The sequence below is a fragment of the Rana temporaria genome, chromosome 12, assembly GCF_905171775.1.
Source record: "Rana temporaria chromosome 12, aRanTem1.1, whole genome shotgun sequence".
Taxonomy (NCBI): domain Eukaryota; kingdom Metazoa; phylum Chordata; class Amphibia; order Anura; family Ranidae; genus Rana; species Rana temporaria.
This window is the reverse complement of record NC_053500.1, coordinates 22,001,657-22,022,837: the sequence shown is the minus strand read 5'-3', so window position 1 is coordinate 22,022,837 and position 21,181 is coordinate 22,001,657. Positions and strand designations below refer to the sequence as shown.

The 21,181-nt window shown below is 42.9% G+C and overlaps 1 protein-coding gene and 1 long non-coding RNA gene across 4 annotated transcripts in view; one reads left to right on the top strand and one right to left on the bottom strand.

Moving 5' to 3' along the window:
* LOC120919216 (cadherin-like protein 26) overlaps positions 1-5,917 on the top strand; it is a 106,461-nt gene extending 100,544 nt beyond the window's left edge. Inside the window, exons 19-20 of the mRNA XM_040331270.1 lie at positions 1,223-1,309; positions 4,598-5,917. Of these exons, the coding sequence (XP_040187204.1) occupies positions 1,223-1,309; positions 4,598-4,843 (333 nt within the window). The 3' untranslated portion in view covers positions 4,844-5,917. The remainder of the gene's footprint in view (positions 1-1,222; positions 1,310-4,597) is intronic.
* Positions 1-21,181, bottom strand: part of LOC120919217 — a 200,794-nt gene that overhangs the window by 69,797 nt on the left and 109,816 nt on the right. The window lies entirely within an intron of this gene.

Below are 21,181 nucleotides of genomic sequence, written 5' to 3'. Positions count from 1 at the left end.
GACTTTACAACCACCTTCATCAAGAACTCCAATAGTTTTTGTATGTGACCCAAAAAAATAAGTAATCATAAAAAGTGAGGCACATCAAATCATGTAGGTGATAGAAATTATACAACACAAGTCCATATGCAAAAAGTCCAAGTTACAACTCCAAAGTCTTCAACAGTGCTTTTACTCCCATTCCATGTCACCACAGTGAACATGGGGGCTTACCAGAAAGCCGTTACCACCATACTCAACCAGAAGTGCATCACCATGTCCCCAAAATAGGATTTTCCATACAGTGCTGTTAATACTATTTTTATATTGGTGTACTTAAAGTGGAGTTTATTAAAAAAGTCAGCAGCTACAAAAAGTATAGCTGCCGACTTTTAATAAACAGACCCTCATCTGTCCCACAAGCCAGCGATACGTCGCCTAGGAAGTCAGAAAGAGGAAGTGGGACAGGAATTTCCACTCCAACCCACGTACCCAGCCCCCCCCCACCCCCCAAAGTGGCATGTCAGGGGGTGAGGAGTATTTAAAGCGTAAGTTCCACTTTTCCAAAAAACAATTAAAAGTCACAAATACTGTAGCTGCTGACATTTACTATCAGGGCACTTACCTGTCCAGGCATCCAGCAGTGTCCTTACCCGATTTATTCCTAAATCAGCTCTCGGGTGCTGGCGCCTACATCTAGGCTAAGGGAAACTGGAAGTAGTTTCCTACTACACATGCGCAAATATTCATGCTGCGTTTTGTCAATGGGCCGGGTGAGGGGGAAGGAGGAGGGGCCAAAGTAGGAGTGTGTAACTGTCAAAACCAGGTACCTGCTCCACCATTTTGGGTGGAGCTCCGCTTGAATTAATTTTTTTAATAACTTATTTGTGGGGTCACATCATTGGGAACATTTGGCTCTTCCTTTGATATACAGTATTTACACTGGACTGCATGAGGCTGGTTACAAATTAAGGAGGATGCAAGCTGTGGAGTGTTTATGCAGGCATATTTTGACCACTCTAAAGCAGGTGGTCATTGCTTTCTGGTAAGTCTCTATGTTGCTTACTGGGGTCACACATAGAGGACTTCTGTTGTATATTTTCTTTGGATCACCTACACAAATTGATGCTTTTTTTATGTTTACTTTTGGGTTACTTACAAAAACCATTGGGGTTCTGGATTAACTTGCACCTTTTAGTCATTATCCTAATATTTATGTACTTCTTTGAACCTCTTTCTGCAGTCAATTAGACAATACTCTTCTGTGACTGCCAGTAGCCTTTCCCTGCAAAGAAAACCACTGAAGACCCTGGAGTCTGCTTTACTACAGGTAAAAAAATCTAGTCAAAAACACTATGGGGCAACTGAACAGGTCTGTGTGCAAAATACATTGCTCAAAAAAATTAAAGGAACACTTTGAAAACACATCAGATCTCAATGGGGGGAAATATCATGCTGGATATCTATACTGATATGGACTGGATAATGTGTTAGGGATGAAAAGATGCCACATTGTTTGATGAAAATGATTAACCTACAGCGGGCTAGATTCAAAGGCACCTGAAAAGCAAAATGAAAAAAATTATGCAGCAGGCTAGTCCATTTTGCTGAAATTTCATTGCAGCAACTCAAAATGGTCCTTAGTAGTTTGTATGGCCCCCACGTGCTTGTATGCATGCCTGACAACGTTGGGGCATGTTCCTAATGAGACCACAGATGGTGTCCTGGGGTAATTCCTCCCAGATCTGGATCAGGGTATCACTAAGCTCCTAAACAGACAGAGGTGCAAGCTGGTGGCATTGCATGTCCTAGAGGTGTTCTATTAGATTTAGGTCAGGCGAGCGTTGATGCAATTCCTTCATCCTCCAGGAACTGGCTGCATACTCTCGCCACGAGAGGCTGGGCATTGTCGTGCACCAGTAGGAACCCAGGACCCACTGCACTATCCGACAATGGGTCCAGGAATTTCATCCTGATACATAATGGCAGTCAGGGTGTCATTGTCTAGCCTGTGCATCCCTTCATGGATATGCCTTCCCAGATTATAACTAATCCACCACCAAATTGATCATGCTGAATGATGTTACGACTTCTCCAGACCCTTTCACGTCTGTCACATGTGCTCAAGGTGAACCTGCTCTTTATCTGTGAAAAACACAGGGCGCCAGTGGCGGACCTGCCAATTCTGGTGTTTAATGGCCAATGCCAATCAAGCTCAACAGTGCCAAGCAAAAATGACTTCATAATTACATTTTGAATTGGGGTCAGTGGAAGGAAGAATACCCTGGCTGTCTGTGGGAGGAAGGAATAATGCCCTGCCAGGCAGTCGGAGAAAAAAAAATGCCCTGGGGATCAGAAGGCAGAATTGCCCTAGTGTCTGCAGTCAGGAGGAAGAATTCCCAAGAAATTGCATAGCTTGGATAAAAAGTGCAAAGTGGGTGGTAGACTTACACACACGCACTAAGGATTGGAACATACAACAGGGAGAAAAGAAACCACTTAAGAGTTACAGCTTTTATCCCCTTCCTTCTTGCTTCCTGGTGGCACACAGGTGCCTGGTCCAGCATCCAGGTACAAACATGCAGGAGGAACAGAGGCAAGCACGCAGGGAGAGGAATAGCCTGCCTGCAACTACCGTCCTTGTCCCTGCCCATCTCACTTTTCTCTCTGCCAGTGAACAAGTGTTGGGAGGTATGAACTTCTTGTCCTATGAGCAGGCATGAGTAAAGTCAGAGTCGACATGTGAAGCTGAAAGCTGAACCAGGAAATAGTATCACTTACCTGGTTATGCAATCCAAAGTGACATCTGTATCACAAGACTGGATGGGCAGAAAGAATTTCTATCACAGGTGAAGCAGTCTACCACATTCTAGCTACATTTCCTGTAATTTTGTAATGTTAATATTCATTGTTCGCTCACAAAGTGTCATACATAGCGAAACATTTCAAAATATCCAATTCACAGTCTATTTTCCATGACATAATTATTATAGAATCTTTACATTGTAATACTTCTCCAAGATATGATATTTAATACTATAGGTTTCTCTGTAAAGGAGAGACTATATTCTATAGACACTTAATGATTGCTTCCAGATCCAACACAAATCAGCAAACAGGAAAAATAATGATTCTGTACTAAAAAATTACAGTCTTTACTCAAAAACACTCTAGTCCTCAAGTGTTATGCTCCATTCCATTATACTGCATTACAGAGTCTAAAAATATAATAAATACAAAACGTGTTCAGAATAAAAAAAAGGGACAGTATAGTAACACTTCATCAAGTCTGCCAATGAAATGGCCCTTTAGGTTTACAAATTTGACGTGGCTGATTGCCTGCTAACACTTCTTACTTTTTAAATCAAGACTTTTGTTTAAGAGTGTGGCAGTTTATGGCTTTTTTTTTAAGCATGTGATTAGAGCCAGAGGCTCCATTATGCTTCAAAAAAAAGACTGAGTTCCTAAAGGAGTCCTAAATCTTGTATACTGCAGGTCAGTGAGAAGAATGCCTTCTTAATGTTGGTGGTCAGTAGAAGGAAGACTTCTCCCTTATATGTATGGCAGAAAAAAGTGCCCTTTACATCGGTGGATAGACGACGACAAGGCTCCCTTATGTTGGTGGTTAGTAGAGGGATAAATCCCTCTTACAGCAGTGGCCAGAGAGCATAAAAATGCCCCCTTACCTTGGTGGTCAGTAGGAGGAAGAATGCCCACTTCACCCTCTGACTAAAATATCAATCACACATACTCTAAAACACAAACAATAACAAATACACACTAAAGCGAGGTGGATAGAGCAAACCTCTCTGCTCAAAAACAACACTCTCTAAAAATATGTGCCTTGTTAAACTAATGTTGCCACTGGTGTGCAGGGCAGGGCCAGATCATCCACAAGGCAAACTATTCTGAACCCTATGGTTTAGTGAATGACCAGGGGCCCAACCATGCTCCTTCCAAACACAGCAGTTGGTGTCTGAAGTCAATGCCAGTAAAAGGTAAATAAAATGGGTCAGTGTCCCTGTGACTATTGCAATCCTTATGTGGGGGTGCAGCTGTGGTCAAAAGCTGCTACATTCCCTAGGGGTGCATTGTGTCCTACTCTGTCTCTGTGTTAGAAACTTCAAGGAGAGCCCCTGGCCATTTGTTATCTGTTCCAGGGCCATTTGAAAGGAAGCAGCAAATCAGTCTAACTATATTAACTGGCGATTCCGTTCATCTTTGTGTGGTCAAGCCCAGGTATTATTCAACAAGTGGCGACACACATGCTACATCAATTCTTCAAAAGCTGCTAAAGCACCAAGAGGTATTCAACTGTCAGTTAAAAATAATATAACTCTGAATTGAATCAGATGAACGAGTTTGAGTCTTCGGTTTCATGACTGGCATTATTTAAACAAAAAAAAAAAAGGAAAAAAAATCCAAAAAGACGTGTATGTCAGATAGTGCCACACTGCTTCCCACTGAATTGCACAGCAATCACTCTGATGGTAAAACAGCCCAAGTTCTATGAACCTTAATAAACACATTTTTTTGCTTCTTGAAAAATCACTGGAAATGTAATTGTAGTGAAGTGTCCCCTTACAAAACTGATATGTTGTATTATCATCATTTACAGAAGCTCAGTGCCAATATGAATGAAACAGAACTGTACCAGCCTCGGGTGTATGCAGAGGAAGGGGAACTTTCTAGGGTGTGCTCTTTGGACTCCATTAGCATCTCGGGAAGTAGTGTCCATCTGTCAAGCCTTCAAAATTTTGGATCCAAGTTCAACATTCTGGAGAGTATTTGTGAACACCATATGAACCTCCCAAAAACTGACCCTAAAACAGAAGGCTTTAGTCTACAGAGTCAGCAAGTATAGTTTGTGTGCCAGAAGATATTATAAGGCAGCATGTATATAAACTCAAAACAAATCCAAGAAAGCTAACTCTCTCTAGGCAGTTAAAATGACTTAACCCGGCCTATAAAATGTTTGCTTTTTCTATGCAGCCAGTTATCCATTAATGTCCTTGATGCAATATCGGGAGCCTCCTAATACAGGTCTGAACTCTGGCTGACCTTCCAAGAACCTGTTCCACTCAACAACCAGCACATGGAATGAGACACTACCATATTTACACATGCAAAAAGGACTTTAGATATGTAGTGACTTTAAAACCTGTTCTGAATATTCTATTCATTTCATCATGCCCATCCATTGACAGCCTTTGAAATGTTAGACTTGGGAACAGTATAACTGGAACAGGTAATTGCATTTAAACAAATCTTCAGGATTTTACAGTTACCCGAATGTCTTCTGGAAAGATAAATGAATGAACAAGTGCTGAATCTTTTCAAACTCTCTGGTGTAAGTGGCTGCATATTCAAAGTTCTGCACTCTAATGTAAGTGAAGTAGCCCAACTAATGGACTCACAACTCTTATCTTCAAGATATACTTTGCAAACTTTGAAAAGCAACATTCTCCACATGTAAGGAAAATCTGGAGTGTCTTATGGATTTACACTGATGGAATCTCAGTTTGTACAAACATTAGTGTATACTTCTATAAATAGCATGCATTATGTATTCTCAGGGAATAATGAAAGGTGATTGGCTTATATTGGACTTGGCATTGGGGTTAGAGCAAGATTTTTAAAAGGGGGTTTCCAAATTTGTAATTTACTCAAATGCTTACTATCCATGTACATGCTCTACAAATACTGCATATGCATTTCAAACAAACAATCAGTATGTCATTGAAAAGCCTATATTTAAGATGTGCAAAAAACAGTCCTGCAAGCAGTATCTTTGGGGCAGTGTGGGAGCGGTGTATACACCACTCCCACACTGTCCCTGCTCATTGAAATGAATGGGAACCACTGCCGAAATGCCTGAAAAGTGCTTTGGAAGCACCGCACAACAGGGGCCTACATTTATGAAGAAATTCGATTTTTTTTATTTTTTTTTATTGGGTATGTTTTATAGTAGAAAGTAAAAAATTATTGTTTTTTTCAGAATTGTCAGTCATTTTTTTGTTTATAGCGAAAAAAAAAAAAAAAAAACACAAAGGTGATCAAATACCACCAAAATGGTAAAAAATGACATCAGTTTTGTTTGGGTACATCATTGCACAACCGCGCGATTGTCAATTAAAGTAATGCAGTGACGTATCGCAAAAAATGGCCTGGTCGGGAAGTGGGTAAATCCTTCCGGGGCTGAAGTGGTCACCAGAAGTAAAACAGTAATTGCAAATAAAACCAAAAAATGTTAAACGAATGTAAGCGGATTTCAGATCAGCATGTGGAGCTGCATGCTGATGTCATCAGGGGGCTCATGTAAACTATTCCAATAAAGACAGTAATAGGCATTCACTAACAGCATTTTCTAGTCTTATAAAGAACATCAGCTAATGTTAGCTGAGGAATCATGTAATTCTTTGTCAGAAGTGAGTCAAATGGTAGACTTAGTCAAAGAAATTGTACAGATATTTTTGGGGAATAATTTAAATGGTTCGTTTATCATAAGTTCAGAGCTACAATGTCAATCCTGTAGCATCTTGGCTTAATAAATATGGAGACTGTTATACATATAGCAGCATAAAATAATTTTTAAATCCACATCCTAGTAAATGTTGATTAAAGTTTCCGGATGGGTTGAATGTTTCATAATTAGGTTAAGTGAATACTGGGTGAAATTTCCAATGTAGAAAGAAAGAAAATGATGTGCCCAAGGCTATGGAAATGCTTTTTTCTTTAGAAAGTCATTATCTAAGAAATTGTAGATTCTATAGGGTTCAAAAGGTGTAGGTGGGAAGTTTATGTCACACAGCCAAGGCACCTTTTACTTTGAGCTATGTTAATTTTTACTTTGCAATCCTAATACAGGTTTACTTTCAACTTTTAATGGCATTTTGCAAACTGTTATTTCTCACTTTGCAAACGTGAGAGTTGCATGTGCTTATCACTCCATGAATTTCATCTTTTACATTCAGTGGGAATTTTGTATTGTAGGCGTTTTTTGTATCGCTGTAAGATATAGCAAGCCCTCCTTCCAGAAATACCAGAGGAAATTCCACAGGATCAATCCAGAATAGGAACTTTAGTTGTGCAATGTCTTCTGCTGCTGTTTATAGGGCTAATTGGACTAATCGGTTATAAAAGCTTTAGATAATGTTCTGTTATGGTTAAAGTGTTAATAAAGCTTCTTTTTTTTAACAAACATGTTATACTTACCTGTCCCCTGCCGATGCTCCTGGCTCCTCACCCTCGAGCAGTACCCTCAGAGAAAGCCGCTTGCCCTGGGGGCACCACTGCATGTACGCTTCTAAACCGCTGCTCTATGCATCCATAAGACAGAGCTGATCAGAGAGGTCCTGGGACAGCTGAGACCATCATGAACCTTGCTGGATCAGAGGAAGTTAAGGTAAGTATTGTGTGTGTGTGTGTGTGTGTGGGGGGGTCGCTGCATAGAATACACAAAGGTAAAAAAAAAAAAATGTATCCTTTAGAACCACTTCTGAACAAGTTCTCTTTAGTTACAAATGTCTTCATGCCTACCTTATACCAATCTGCTACTTATAAAACACAGTGTCCTTTCTAAATCTAAGCCCCATCTCTTAGGCCTTGTACACACCAGCGGTCCGCGGACCGTTTTCATCGGACATGTCCGCTGCCGGATTTTGGTCTGATGGCTGTACACACCATCAGACCAAAATCCCAGCGGAAAACAAACGCGGTGACGTGACGGGGCGACGTGCGCGACCCTGGAAGGTCAATGCTTCCACGCATGCGTCGAATCACTTCGACGCATGCGAGGGCTTTCGGCCGAGCGGACATGTCCGGTAAGTCGTACAGACGACCGAACATGTCCGACGGACAGGCTTCCAGCGGACATGTTTCTTAGCATGCTAAGATACATTTGTCCGCTGGTAACCTGTCCGATCCGCCGGACATTTGTCCGGTCGGCCGTACACACGACCGAACATGTCTGCTGAAACTGGTCTTTTTATAATTCAAACACACACCTGTATGCCTAAACACAGGGGCGTAACTATAGGAGACGCAAGAGTCATGACCCAACCCCAGGCTGCAGGGGGCCCGTGCGGCTCCCCTGTCAGGTTTGTTGACACTTGTATGAGCCAGAGCTGGCGGTCCTAGGTACAGATGACTGCTTGTCTCTTGACACTACACTGTGGATGTAGCTAGCACCAGGCTGTACCATGAGACTAGTTTTTATTCTATTGTAAATTTGCACTAGGTCGGTGCACCCTTTCTTTTTCTTGTGGTTCCAGAATTTCAGACTTTCCCAGTCTTTAGAGGGCAGCAAGATGAAACATATCCTTATAGAACCGTGTTGAAAATTTTGAATATCCTTCCTGAGTGAGCCCATTCCCAAGCGCCGGAGACATGTTTGTGACTGTGGATGCTCTGTCCATGCCTGAGAAGCGAGCCCAGCTTAAATAAAAAAGGGAGATGGCCTGTCTGGGCATGTAGCTAACTGAATCAGCAGCAGGTGGACAGCCAGTCGTGGACACACAAGTCTTTTGCGATAACATGTAAACAGCATAACTTTGATAGCAAAACGAAATATAACAGCATGCTTGCTAGTCTTTGGGAATGGAGGTGACAATATATGCGCTCTGAGGGCACCTCAACGGAGATAGGCCATTTGGGAATTTTCTTCTACCAACAGAGGTGTATGAAGCTCAGAATGGAACATTGAAAAGACAGAGCAAATTACAAGAGATGCAAGGTAGAGCATTAAACAGGGCACTAGGAAGATCTTGAAAGATAAGGAGGATCTAGCAGCACAGATCGGGTGGGAGGTAACTTCTGGAATCAAAACTACAATGGAGGGTTAAGCCAGCAGGTTATGTCATGCCACCATATGGTAGTTTTGGAGCATCAAAGTTCATTGAGTGGTGCTCAAAGTAAGAACCTGCAGATTTATACCCAGCAAAACTAGAACCTAGGAAGCAAAGACAAGCAAGGTTAGAACCCACTGAGTGAAGCCCAACACAGCCACTAGCAGCCAAGTCATGCTCACTGGAGAATAAGCCTACAAATCTCTCATGGAGCACAGAGGAACATACTGCTACCCACTGTTGCCCTAAAGAACGCTTCAGGAGTTAGACAAAAAAAGGACATATCCAATATTGGGCTATTCTAAGGTACCAGAAATATCAAAGCTCAATCTAGTAGAGGTAACCCTTAGGTCTGCCAAAACAAAAACATGGACCAATGTAGCATCTGGGCATACTGCAACAGGACAAGCAGGACACGTATGGGATGGCAAAAGTATTGGATGGCATAATACTGGGAAAATATCTGGGGTTCATAGTACTGGCATGGTACTGGTAAAGCATGGGATACCGAACTCACAGGAATTTACAAGTGTATAGTGCAGCACAAAGGTATTGGTCTTACAAGCATACAGGAGTTAAGAGTAAGGTACCCTTACAGCACCAGGCTGCAGGGGGATTCCAAACTTACAGGGACAAAACAGCAACTATGCGTATGAAGAACATGCAGGTGCACAGGGGTCCTAGGAGTTGGGGTGCATGAGGAGTCTAAGAAAAGAATACCTATTGATACCTATTTCACTGGGATTTCATTATCATTTAGTAGGAGTTGTGACAGCTCTCACCACGTTCCATTTGCAAGAAGACTGGTTGATGTTAACCCCTTCTCACCGGGGCTCAACAGTGGTATCATTGATCATTTTATACCAGTATCTTATTAAGCTATATGCTTTTAGGACTGTCTTTGCAACCATCTGAAAGTACTTTTACCATTATTGACAGTTGCTGCAGTTTTTATTGATTCTACTTCAAGTGCAATAAATTAACTTTGTTACCTATTCAAAGTACTATAAGTTATTTATGCTATTGCCATTGAGTGCTGCTCCTTGTTTTTTCCAGTGGTTGGCAGCTGCACTGGGAATTAGCTAATTTTATATTCTCCAGGTTTCACATGCCCATGCATATGGCTGATAGCGCCGAAAGGAACTGTGTATATGATTGCTACCTATTGGTAATGACAAGGAGAACCCAGCATGCCCACGTGTACAGCAAAGGTGAGGGCCCTTAGAAGGGCCGAGGTGCAGAGTCTGAAGCTGGATATTCATTATACAACTTTTGTTCAATTTTCTTTAGATTTACCTTCAACTATGTAGTGCAAGGGTCTGCTTGATTGCATACAATTTGAAAGTGTTTAGGTTTGACCTCATATTATATGGTTTTGGTAAATCAAAAAGGAAAGTTATACAAGAAAATTGTATAAAAGTTGTATAGTTTTAGCCAGTTTAAGAAACAGCCTGGTCTTCTCCAGAGCTCCTGATGGTAGAGATGGATTGCGCTGTAGATGATTCCCAGGTTGCAGTCCTCAGACTCACCCAAGCAGGCAGCTACTGGGAACTAAGGGCTAATGAGCAGGTAAGAATCTCTAGCAGCACTGAGGTGCAGGAATCACAGGCCAGTAGGCATACAGCCAGAGATGGCTGCAGTGCACAAACACAGAGGGTTTTGGGAGATCCACTGGAAGGCACTGTGAAATTCCTGCTAACAGTCACTAGAAACAAGGTGTCCGACTACAGGATTCCTAGAACTATTAGGTTACTAGTGCCTCGTTTCCACTGAGCGGATCGGTTCGGGTCGTTTAGAATGGAACGGGTTTGAATGGTCCGGTCTATTCTGGTGAGCGTTTCCACTGCAAATCGGACCGCCAGGGCCATACAGGTTTTAGAAAAAATGCCTCTCATGATGTCACACTAGTGCGACGAGAAACGTGATGCAGCGTCACTCAGCGTCAGCCAAACAACAACAACAACAATGGAGGTCATTCAGCAGCTCGTCTTTTCTCTGCTAGCCTTTTGGTTCTTTATAGGCAAAATTCATACCGCACTGTATGAGAGAAGGTTGCGAGCGGCAATGAGAAACACAGCCGAAAAGAGAAGAAAACTTTTAGCTTGGATGTGTAGCCGGGAGGAGAAGTATACATTTGTGCTGCTAAGACAAAGACAGCAGCGCTATAGGGTAAGCACAACTGACTGACTTACCTGAAACACACACACACTGACACACTGAAACACACACTGACCTACACACACACTGACCTACACACACACACTGACACACACACACTGACCTATACACACACTGACACACAGACACACACTGACACACAGACACACACACACACACTGACCTATACACACACTGACCCACACACCCTGACCTATACACACACTGACACACTCACTGACCCACACACCCTGACCTATACACACACTGACCTATACACACTGACACACTCACACTGACCTATACACACACATACACTGACCTACACACACACACTGACACACACACTGACCTATACACACTGACACACTGCATTTTTTACAGATGCTTCTCCTTTTGGCAAAGCAGCGCCGCCGACCAGTGATTTGGGCTTTCCCTCGTGCCAATGAGTGGTGGAATGTGACCGTCCCAGGATTCACCCACAGACAGTGGGTGCAGAATTTAAGGATGTCAGAGGAAACCTTCTCATTCCTTTGTGCAAAGCTACGTCCAGTGATGGAAAAGAAAAGCACCAACTTCAGAGCCTGTTTGCCTGTAAGGAAAAGAATTGCCATTGCACTGTGGAAGCTGGCTACCAACAGTGAATACAGGAGTATAGGTCATCTTTTTGGTGTCAGCAAATCATCAGTGTGCCGGTGTGTGCAGGACTTCTGTAAGTCTGTGTGCACATTGCTAGCGCCTGAAATTGTTCATTTTCCTAACAGGGAAAAGCTCAAAGACATGGCTGAGTACTTTGAGAACAGGTGGGGCCTTCCACAGTGTGTTGGTGCTATTGATGGCTCACACATACCAATAATAGCACCACAAGAATACCACACTGACTACTTCAACCGAAAAGGCTGGCATTCCATCATCCTCCAGGGAGTAGTGGATGGCAAGGGACTATTCTGGAATGTGAATGTAGGAAAGCCTGGGAGTTTGCATGATGCTCGGGTTCTCCGATTGTCAACATTTTGGGATTGGGTTGGCCAGGGAGGCCTGTACCCTGTTAGCACTAAGAACATTTGTGGGGTGAATGTTGGCTATTATGTGCTTGGGGACTCTGCCTATCCTTTACAAAATTGGCTCCTGAAACCATTTCCTGACAATGGGCGCCTAACAACAGAGCAGCAAATCTACAACAAGAAAACATCCAGGGCACGTGTTGTAGTGGAAAATGCGTTTGGAAGACTTAAGGGTAGATGGAGGTGTCTTATGAAGAGGAATGACAGTGACATTCAACTTACCAAATCCATGGTCCTAACGTGCTGTGCTCTTCACAATCTTTGTGAAAGCCATGGAGAAGACTTTGACCAGGATTGGAATACATCTCCAGAAGAGCCAGTACCAGTAATAGCAGCACAGGATATGGAAGAAGAGTGCAGTGAAATACGTCAGGCTCTGATGAGGCACCTTAACGTTAACGTTGTTACCGTGAATAATTAAAATCTTTAATTACTTTTTGCTAAATGCTAAATAAAATCAGACATACTCAGAGAAGTCGTTCTTGTTTTTTATTCCACAAAAAAAATCATCTTCCTACATATTTTGTAAAGGCAAAATTTTGATAATGTAGAAACATTGTTTACAATAAAGAGCTTGTAAAGGTTTGTTTTTTATTAAGCTAGTGCAGGGATACGCAATTAGCGGAAATCCAGCTGTTTTGCAGAACTACAAGTCCCATCATGCTTGTGCCTCTGGGTGTCATGCTTGTGACTGTCAGAGTCTTGCTATGCCACATGGGAATTGTAGTTCTGAAACAGTTGGATATCCACTAATTGCATATCCCTAAGCTATTGCATTGTTGTTTTTTTCTTCAATTTCACTTCCAATAAATGTTTTTTTTTTGTTTTCTTTGTATGAATTTCTAACTTCCTGTTCCTCCTCAGTAAGCTGTTCAACAAGCTGTGCTGACTGACTAAACACAGCTCAGATGATGTTGTCAGGTTTACTGAGAAGGAACAGGAAGTGAGAAATTCAGACCAAGAAAAAAAACATCTAAAAAGGAAATTAAAGGAAAAGGTAAACCAAAAATGCCAAGTATATTCGCAATTACATCTACAATGCAAAAATGAGAAGAAATTAAGCGATCGGGGGTGCCCTTTGTTGAAATCCAGGCTCCACCGTCCAAGGGGGGGTGATAACGCAAAGGAGGCAGAAGGGAATCAAAGCAGCAGCACAAAGAAAGCCATGTGCAGCAAGGAGCAAATGTGTCCAATCTTGTGTGATCGCTGATGGCTCAAAGGAGCCTATTAAAAAAAAAAAAAAATCTAACCTTTAAAACCCACTCTAATTATATATTTTTAAACGTAAACATGGGTACAGGTCCTGTGCTGCATGAAAGGCACTAATGTCTGGGTGGTGACCTGGGTTGACGATTGGCTCCAATCACTTGAACAAGCTGACCAAGGACACCGAGGAAGGCCTGGTTGAAGGTAGCCAACTGCTCCATCTGCTGCCGGGCAATTTCTGCCTCCTGGCGCATAGCTTCCTGTGCATCCTGACGTAGTGCTTGAAACCGCCTCTCAGAAAGGTTATCCATTCTTTCCAGCTGCCTTTCTTCTGCTGCCCGCATATCCTCCATGACTGTGCGCAGATCCAACTGTAACCTTCTCCTTTCACCTGTAATATACAAAAGACCGAAATATTGCTTTTGGTAACATCTGCCAAACCAATACTGTAAGCTCCTTTCTCATCTGCCCCACACTGATTCACTGCCACACCTCTGTTCCCCCTGCTCATCTGCTACACCAATACACAGCACTGCTCATCTGCCCACTGCTGAACCCCCTTCTCATCTCTTCCACCACTGTACCTGCTGCTAATCCCCCCCTTCTCATCTCTTCCACCACTGTACCTCCTGCTAATCCCCCCTTCTTATCTCTTCCACCACTGTACCTCCTGCTAATCCCCCCCTTCTCATCTCTTCCACCACTATACCTCCTGCACATCTCCCCCACAGCTGATCTCCCCCTTCTTATCTATTCCAACACTGTACCTCCTGCACATCTCCCCCACAGCTGATCTCCCCCTTCTTATCTATTCCAACACTGTACCTCCTGCACATCTCCCCCACAGCTGGTCCCCCCCTTCTCATCTATTCCAACACTGTACCTCCTGCACATCTGCCCCACTGCTGTTTTAGTTTAAGAAAATGCACAGTTAAAAATTACTTTATTATCATCATGTCTTACCATTGTGCCTTGGTGCATTGGGAGTACTCTGTAGTTGGCTACTCTGTGGTTGGCTACTCTGTGGTTGGCTTGAGGAAATACTGCTGCTGTTGCTGCTGAAAGACATTGAAGGTCCATCTTCTGATAAGTTTGATGCATCAGTGGAGAGTCCATCAACTGTTTCTGAAAATAAACATATGGTTAGATATTATATTTTAAATGGTAAGCAGAGCGATATTCTAAGCGAAGTTTAAAAAAAAAAAAACTTACCAAAGGGGTCTACCATGGATTCGAGAATTACAGTTGCAGAGTCCAGACCTCCCTCCCTGCCTTGGTTTGCTGGCCGATGACCGTAAATGGCGTCCATGGCGTCGTACCACCTCCAAGCAGTTGGACAGTTTCCACTACGGCTGTTGGCGTCCTTAATTTTTTTATATTGTGCTTTAAGCTTTTTAAGCTTTGCCCTACACTGGCCCGACGTCCGTTCAAATCCCTCGGCTGCCATCCGCTGAGAAATATCTTTATAGACCTTTTCATTTCTCACTGATCCATCAAGCTCACTCTGAATAACGCCATCGCCGATGATTGCTAAGAACGTAGATAGTTCCTCAGATAACCAAACCCTGCTGTTGTTTGCTGGCATCCTTCTCCTTTATATGGACTAATAAGGCGACGTGGTGATTGTTTGGCGCTTTGCTTTGACGTCAGCATTGATGTTTTCTGACCACCAATCAGTGGAAAGTACTGTGTGACGCCAGTAGCTCCGCCCTAACCGTACCGTTCCATTTTCTATGGACCCACATGAGAAGCAGGACCCTGAATGGCGCGGTACGGTTCGGTTTTATGGCACGCTTTCATAATGGAAACACCCAAAATAGCGTACCGTACCGAACCGTACCGAACCGATCCGCTCAGTGGAAACGAGGCATAGGTTTCCCATGTCAGGGACACTAGGGGCCAGATTCAGAGAGAATCGCCTATCTTTAGGCGGGCATAGCGTATCTCAGATACACTACACCGCCGTAACTTAGAGTGGCAGGTCCCGTATTCAGAAAGAACTTGCGCTCTAAGTTACGGCGGCCTAGTGTAAATGCGCCGGCGTAAGCCTGCCTAATTCAAACTAGGCTGGTAGTGGGCGTGTTGTATGTAAATGATTCGTGACCCCACGTAAATGACATGCTTTACGAACGGCGCATGCTCAGTATCACGTCAAATTTTCTCCCTAAGATACGTCGGCTCAATGTTTAGGCGACGTGAACGTAACCTACGCCCATCCCCATTCACGGACGACTTACGCAAACAACGTAAAATACAACGCTGTTCCGACGTCCATACCTAACATGACTTACCCCTGCTTTATGAGGGGTAAAGTTACGCCGGACCGACGCCTTATGTAAACGGCGTATATAGATGCGCCGGACGGAACTACATTTGTGAAGCGGCATATCTAGGTCATTTGCATATTCGACGCAGAAATCAATGGAAGCGCCACCTAGCGGCCAGCGTAAATATGCACCCCAAGATACGACGGCGTAGGAGACTTACGCCGCTCGTATCTTGGCAACCGTGAACTCCGCTCGTGTCTTCCACCGCCCCGCCTCACTGAAGTGGGATGTTTGATAGAGTCCCGATTCTCTCAAGGCACGGGACCTTCGATCTTGCATACCTGGTTCAAAGAGTAGGTTGCCCAACACTGGGCGCAGTGGTGAGGTGCGAGAGCACAAAAATGACTGTCAGTAGCCGTGTGCATATTTTGATGGTGTTTCCTATGAGCGGGTGTCGTTTGACATCCTGTTGTGTAGCAGTGTGGCACCAGGGGGGTGCCAGGGGCACTGGAGGGGGGCCTCACTCTGAGCCTGCTCTAATCTCGGCCAAAGTTTGGTATCCCTGTGGTGGCACCAGTCGATCAGCCGGCCTAAGTGTGTCGCGTGGTACTAGGTACGGACATCCGGCATCGCAATACCTCCGTATTGTTTAGGGAGGGAAATTATCGTCTTGTGTATTCTAGGATGTTTCCCTGCCCAAAGGAATGTTTTGAATGTCGAATAGACCTGTTTAAAGTATTCCGCTGGGATGTGTATCGGGAGGGCCTATGCAATTTGTTTTAACTTGGCTTACGCTAATGCTTTTTGACCAGTCACATACCATGCTAGGTCCTCTTCTCTCCTAAACAGTAGTTGGCATTTTTCCTGGATGATGCAGAAAGAAGTGCCAGCATTATTACTTTAGTGCCACTCGATGTATCAATATAGAGCAAGTGCAGGGTGTAATGCTCATGGAGTCAGGCCACGATGACTTGCCCTTACAGTCTCTTCAGCTTTTTAAGTTGAGTGACACTAGGCACCAGTCAAGTGGGAAGGCCGAGCCACAGCTGCTTTTTTTTTTTTTTTGTGTAAAAACCTAAGCTGGTTTTCAAGTGCTGAGCAGATTCATGTTCTCTTCATGCAGCTCAAGGTTTAAAAACTTCAATTTTGATTGGTGGGTGCCTTTAACTTTTTAGTGCATTTATGAAGGGACAAATACTTGCAAATCTCTATAAAAGCCAGCAGATGGCAGGCATAAGCTTAGTTTTAGCTAGTGGGTCCATTCAAAAAAAATAGACCAATTATAAGTATATGTTGGGTCAATTTAGAAAGAAGCAATATGTAATGCAAGTCCAATAGATTATTGTAGAGAATGAATGCATCAACATGACAACTGAGCTGAAGACGGCAAGAATCCAGATCATAAGTACTCCAATAAGTCCCTTATGTCATTACATACAGTTCTGTCTGTCACTGCGACATCCCTGAAGAGACTGCGGAATATTTATTCATGCTAAACGGGAGTATATAAAAAGAGAAGTATATTCCATTGTATTGGATTGTCACTTACAGTATGTTAAAACATTAAATCAATCTTACAGCTTATCCTAATTGAAGTTTGTGATATTGTGTAAATGTTGAAAGCAGATTCTTTTTTTTTTGCAAAGAGCAGTAACGAGGAAAAACAAGATTCTAATGGTAAAACTTTTGCCTCTTTCCACTGTGGAGTACTTTGCAATTAATTATTTAGATACACAGGATCTATATCAGTAGGAATGAGCAAAATTAGCAAAATAGCAAGTAGCAGTTTAAGGGGCTTAATCTGGCTTCATTAACCACCTCAAGACCAGATATTTTACCCCAGGCCAATTTTCTGATTTCAGTACCGTCACATTTTGAACGACAATTATTCAGTCATGCAACACTGTATCCAAATTAGATTTATAATTTTTTTTAAGTGGTATTGAATCATAACCGAGTTGTTGTTTGCTATATTCAATTAACCGATTAAGACCCGTACCATTATGCAGGTTAAGGACCTGGCCCCTTTTTGCGATTCGGCACTGCGTCCCTTTAACTGACAATTGCACGGTCGTGCGACGTGGCTCCCAGACAAAATTGGCGTCCTTTTTTTCCAACAAATATAGCCAGTCTGCACAAAATGCCCACATTTTAGACTGTTTTTGTTTTTGTTTTGAAGACTTCATATTGTCACAAGTTTTTGGAAAATGCAGAAAGAAAATTAAAAAAATATTTCTTTTACACAAAGCTGTCAGTTTAAAAAGATTTCACACACGCAGCATGGGCATACTTTGAATTACACCCCAAAACACATTCTGCTACACTTCCCGAATATGGAGATACCTCATGTGTGAGACCTCCACTGTCTTGACTGATTATGTACTGGCATTGTATCACACAAATCAACCAAATGAACTGTAATAGCCACCTCTGTATGAGGTGTCGGGCAATCTAGTTTAGTGTAGCGTCACCAACCGTAGTTCCATTACCCATCAAACCATGTCTTTCAAGTCAAGCAATCCTAGCCTACTGGTACATAGCTGCCCACTGGTCTGGTGTCCTACACGAATGTAGTCAGCGGGATGTGCAAATGGGTCAATTCAAGCCACAGGCAGAAACAGATCTGCAAAACAGGCAAAGGATCTGTCCAAGCAGCAGGAAGAAATGTGGTCAATAAACAAGCCAGGATTAGTACAGGTGGCAGGCAAAGGCAATACTGCACTAGTGTAGTTGTGATCAGGGACAATATGACTGGTGTAGCGATGATTAGGGACACCGACTGACAGCATGAAACCTTACTACTATAACATGGTAAAGAGCTACTGTGATTGGTCACAGTGATCATATGGTACCAGGGCCAATCAAAGATAACACAGCGTTTATGAATGAAAGCCTTACTATTATAACTATGATCACTGTGATCAGGGCTGCTGATAGAAATTGCAGGGGGCCCCATACACACTACCTGACAAGCCCCCCCCCCCCCCCCAAGAAAATATTAAAGCTATATTTTGCTAAATATACATAAAAATCCTTATTAGCAGACACAAATACAACATAACTCACATAATCCCTGCTAAATCTAAAAGATAAAAGTTAATTAATAAAAATGAAGATGAGATGAAAAAAATATACAGGCTGGGCTGTTGGAGTTCCGGCATCAGAGACAATGGAGAGGGAGGGAGAGAAACAAAGTTACAGAGGTAACAAACTCAAGAGCAGAGCTAACCTTAGAGCCAGTGCCGAGAGGGAGGGAGCCCGACACAGGGAGGGGATTAGAGAGGGACGAGTGTCTCTTTCTCAGCAGATAAAAGCCCGCAGCAGGGAGACGGGGAGAGACCAGCTTTCAGAGAGAAAGAGTTCTGAAATTGTTGTCCATCCTCCTTGTGTGGGCCCCCCTGTGTGCTCGGGCCCCCTACAAGAGTACTGGTGGTCCCCTCTATCAGCGGCCCTGACTGTAATTGGACACAGCAATCACAGCAGCGCAGTACTGTGATTGATATCAGTTGTGGACCAGTGGACACAGTTGGTTACAGATCGTGCTGCTGTGTATCCCCTAGGGGTGCACAATTCTGGGAGGACTTATGTCCTCCCGTTACTACAGACCACCCACCCAGCTGTTTATGTACATTGGACAGGCGAGAAGTATATACATTGATTTACTGTTTTTATTTGAAGGAACTGCAACAAGAGGGGGGGAAAAAAAGGTTGGTATGTATGACATTTGAGTGGTCAGATCTGAAAATATTTTTTCCTTTTTTTAAACCAGAATAGTTTATTAACAACTTTTAACAGTGCAATAAACAATGCACATTCTGAAGTATTACATGTATACAATACCTACACAGAATACAAAGTAGATGAATGTTTTTGTACATAGCCAAAGCAGGTTTATAAAACAAATTGAACCTGAGATGCCATTAGTCGTTAAATGTCACAGTATATGCATCCCTTGATATAGTTTAGGAAGACATTCTCATCATATCTCTTCCCCAGTACTTTAAATTAAACTCAGTCCAAGGGTGAGGACACACTGAGCGGTTGAGTTCCCACGTTAAGTCAATAGCCTATTGAGAATTAGGTCTAATGGAGACAAGCCAGGGGTAGCAAGCCCAAATCCCCAGATCTTATTTCACTGGGTCGGGCTGACTAGATCTGAAAATATTTATATTTTAATATAAATGAAGTAAATCCTACACTTTGCCCATTTAGGAATAAATTACAGCTTCACCGGATAGCCCACTGTCTGCCAATACAGATCCCCTACTGGAGCCAAGTACTTATGGATAGAGGGTCATGTGAATTATTCCCTTTTCTCCCATGTGTGTGGTGCCCGAGTGGAAAATTTGCTGTGCTTATTTGACTCAAGTAGAGGGAATACATCCATTTTATAGGGGAGGAAGGTGTCCCTGGATTTTTTTTTTTTTTTTTTTATAGAAGGTTGGCAACTATGAAACATATACAGTACAGTCTTGATATTTACATTTAGGTACCTTGAAAACAACATGGTCACAGAAAAAGCTAATTTGCGATAAAACAAACAGAAATCTCTATTTATGGCATAACTGCTATTATTGTCTTTGGAAGCCGACATAAAAACACAGCTAACGCTACAGTGAGACAGCCTTTGTCTACCCCCTACATACTATACGTGATAGCTTGAAACATCTACATGCATTCTATACAGCAGGCACCTTTATCTCACACAGTTCTCAGTGCTGCAAGGGATTCTGGGTAGTGATACCACACCGCTTTCAGTGGGTTTTATACATTTTAAATAGCACAGTTTGTCAGATTACTTTACTGAGCTCAGAGATTGTTTTAGCTCAACTGCTGAAAGGATTCATTACTGTTTTCACATGAAATTTTCAAAGTATGTCTGAAAGCTGGCATGCTTTTAAAATGCCAAGCTGCAAGGAGGGGGCGATGTGTAACATCATTCTACTCACTCTTTAGGGCATTTTGATAAAGCTAGAAGGCAGGCTGTGGGAAGTGACTGATTTTTAATCATGGCCAAACTTAATAAACTTAGAGGAATGCAGGTAGGGAGAAATTAAAGCGAGCCCCATCATGGTGTAAGAGAATTTAGAAGAACAAAAGTATGCTGCTGCATAGTTAAAGATCCATTTTTTAGGTACAGTTCTGCACATGTAGTACCTTGTCCTGTGTTGCCATTTTTTTTTATAACCATAGAAAGGAACAGTCGTGAAGGAGATGGCCAATTCATATCGCTGTGACCAATTTCCACCGACAAGCAGCAGCAGCAGTAGGAGGAACAGAGTTTGACACAGGCCCAACCCTTTGTATTCCTCTTGCAGATTCTTGCCTGTGGAAGGTGCTCACAGGCAAGACAAACTGCACTTGAATTAGCCCCCGCTTTAGTGTTGTCGCATCGACTGTGTCCGGGGTGGAGGAGGGCAGGTCAGACCCCATAACTATGGTTAGAAAGCAGTACTTAAAGCGGTTGTAAACCGCATAAACTTTTTTTTTTTTCCCCAAACCTGCAATGCAAAAGGCATAATAGGCTAGTATGCACCGCATACTAGCCTATTATGAAATACTTACCTCGGAACGAGGTGTGTACCACTTACCTGGTCCACGCCGAGCAGGATGTCATCTTGCTCCGGCGTGTCTTCCGGGTATCGCCGCTCCAGCACTGTGA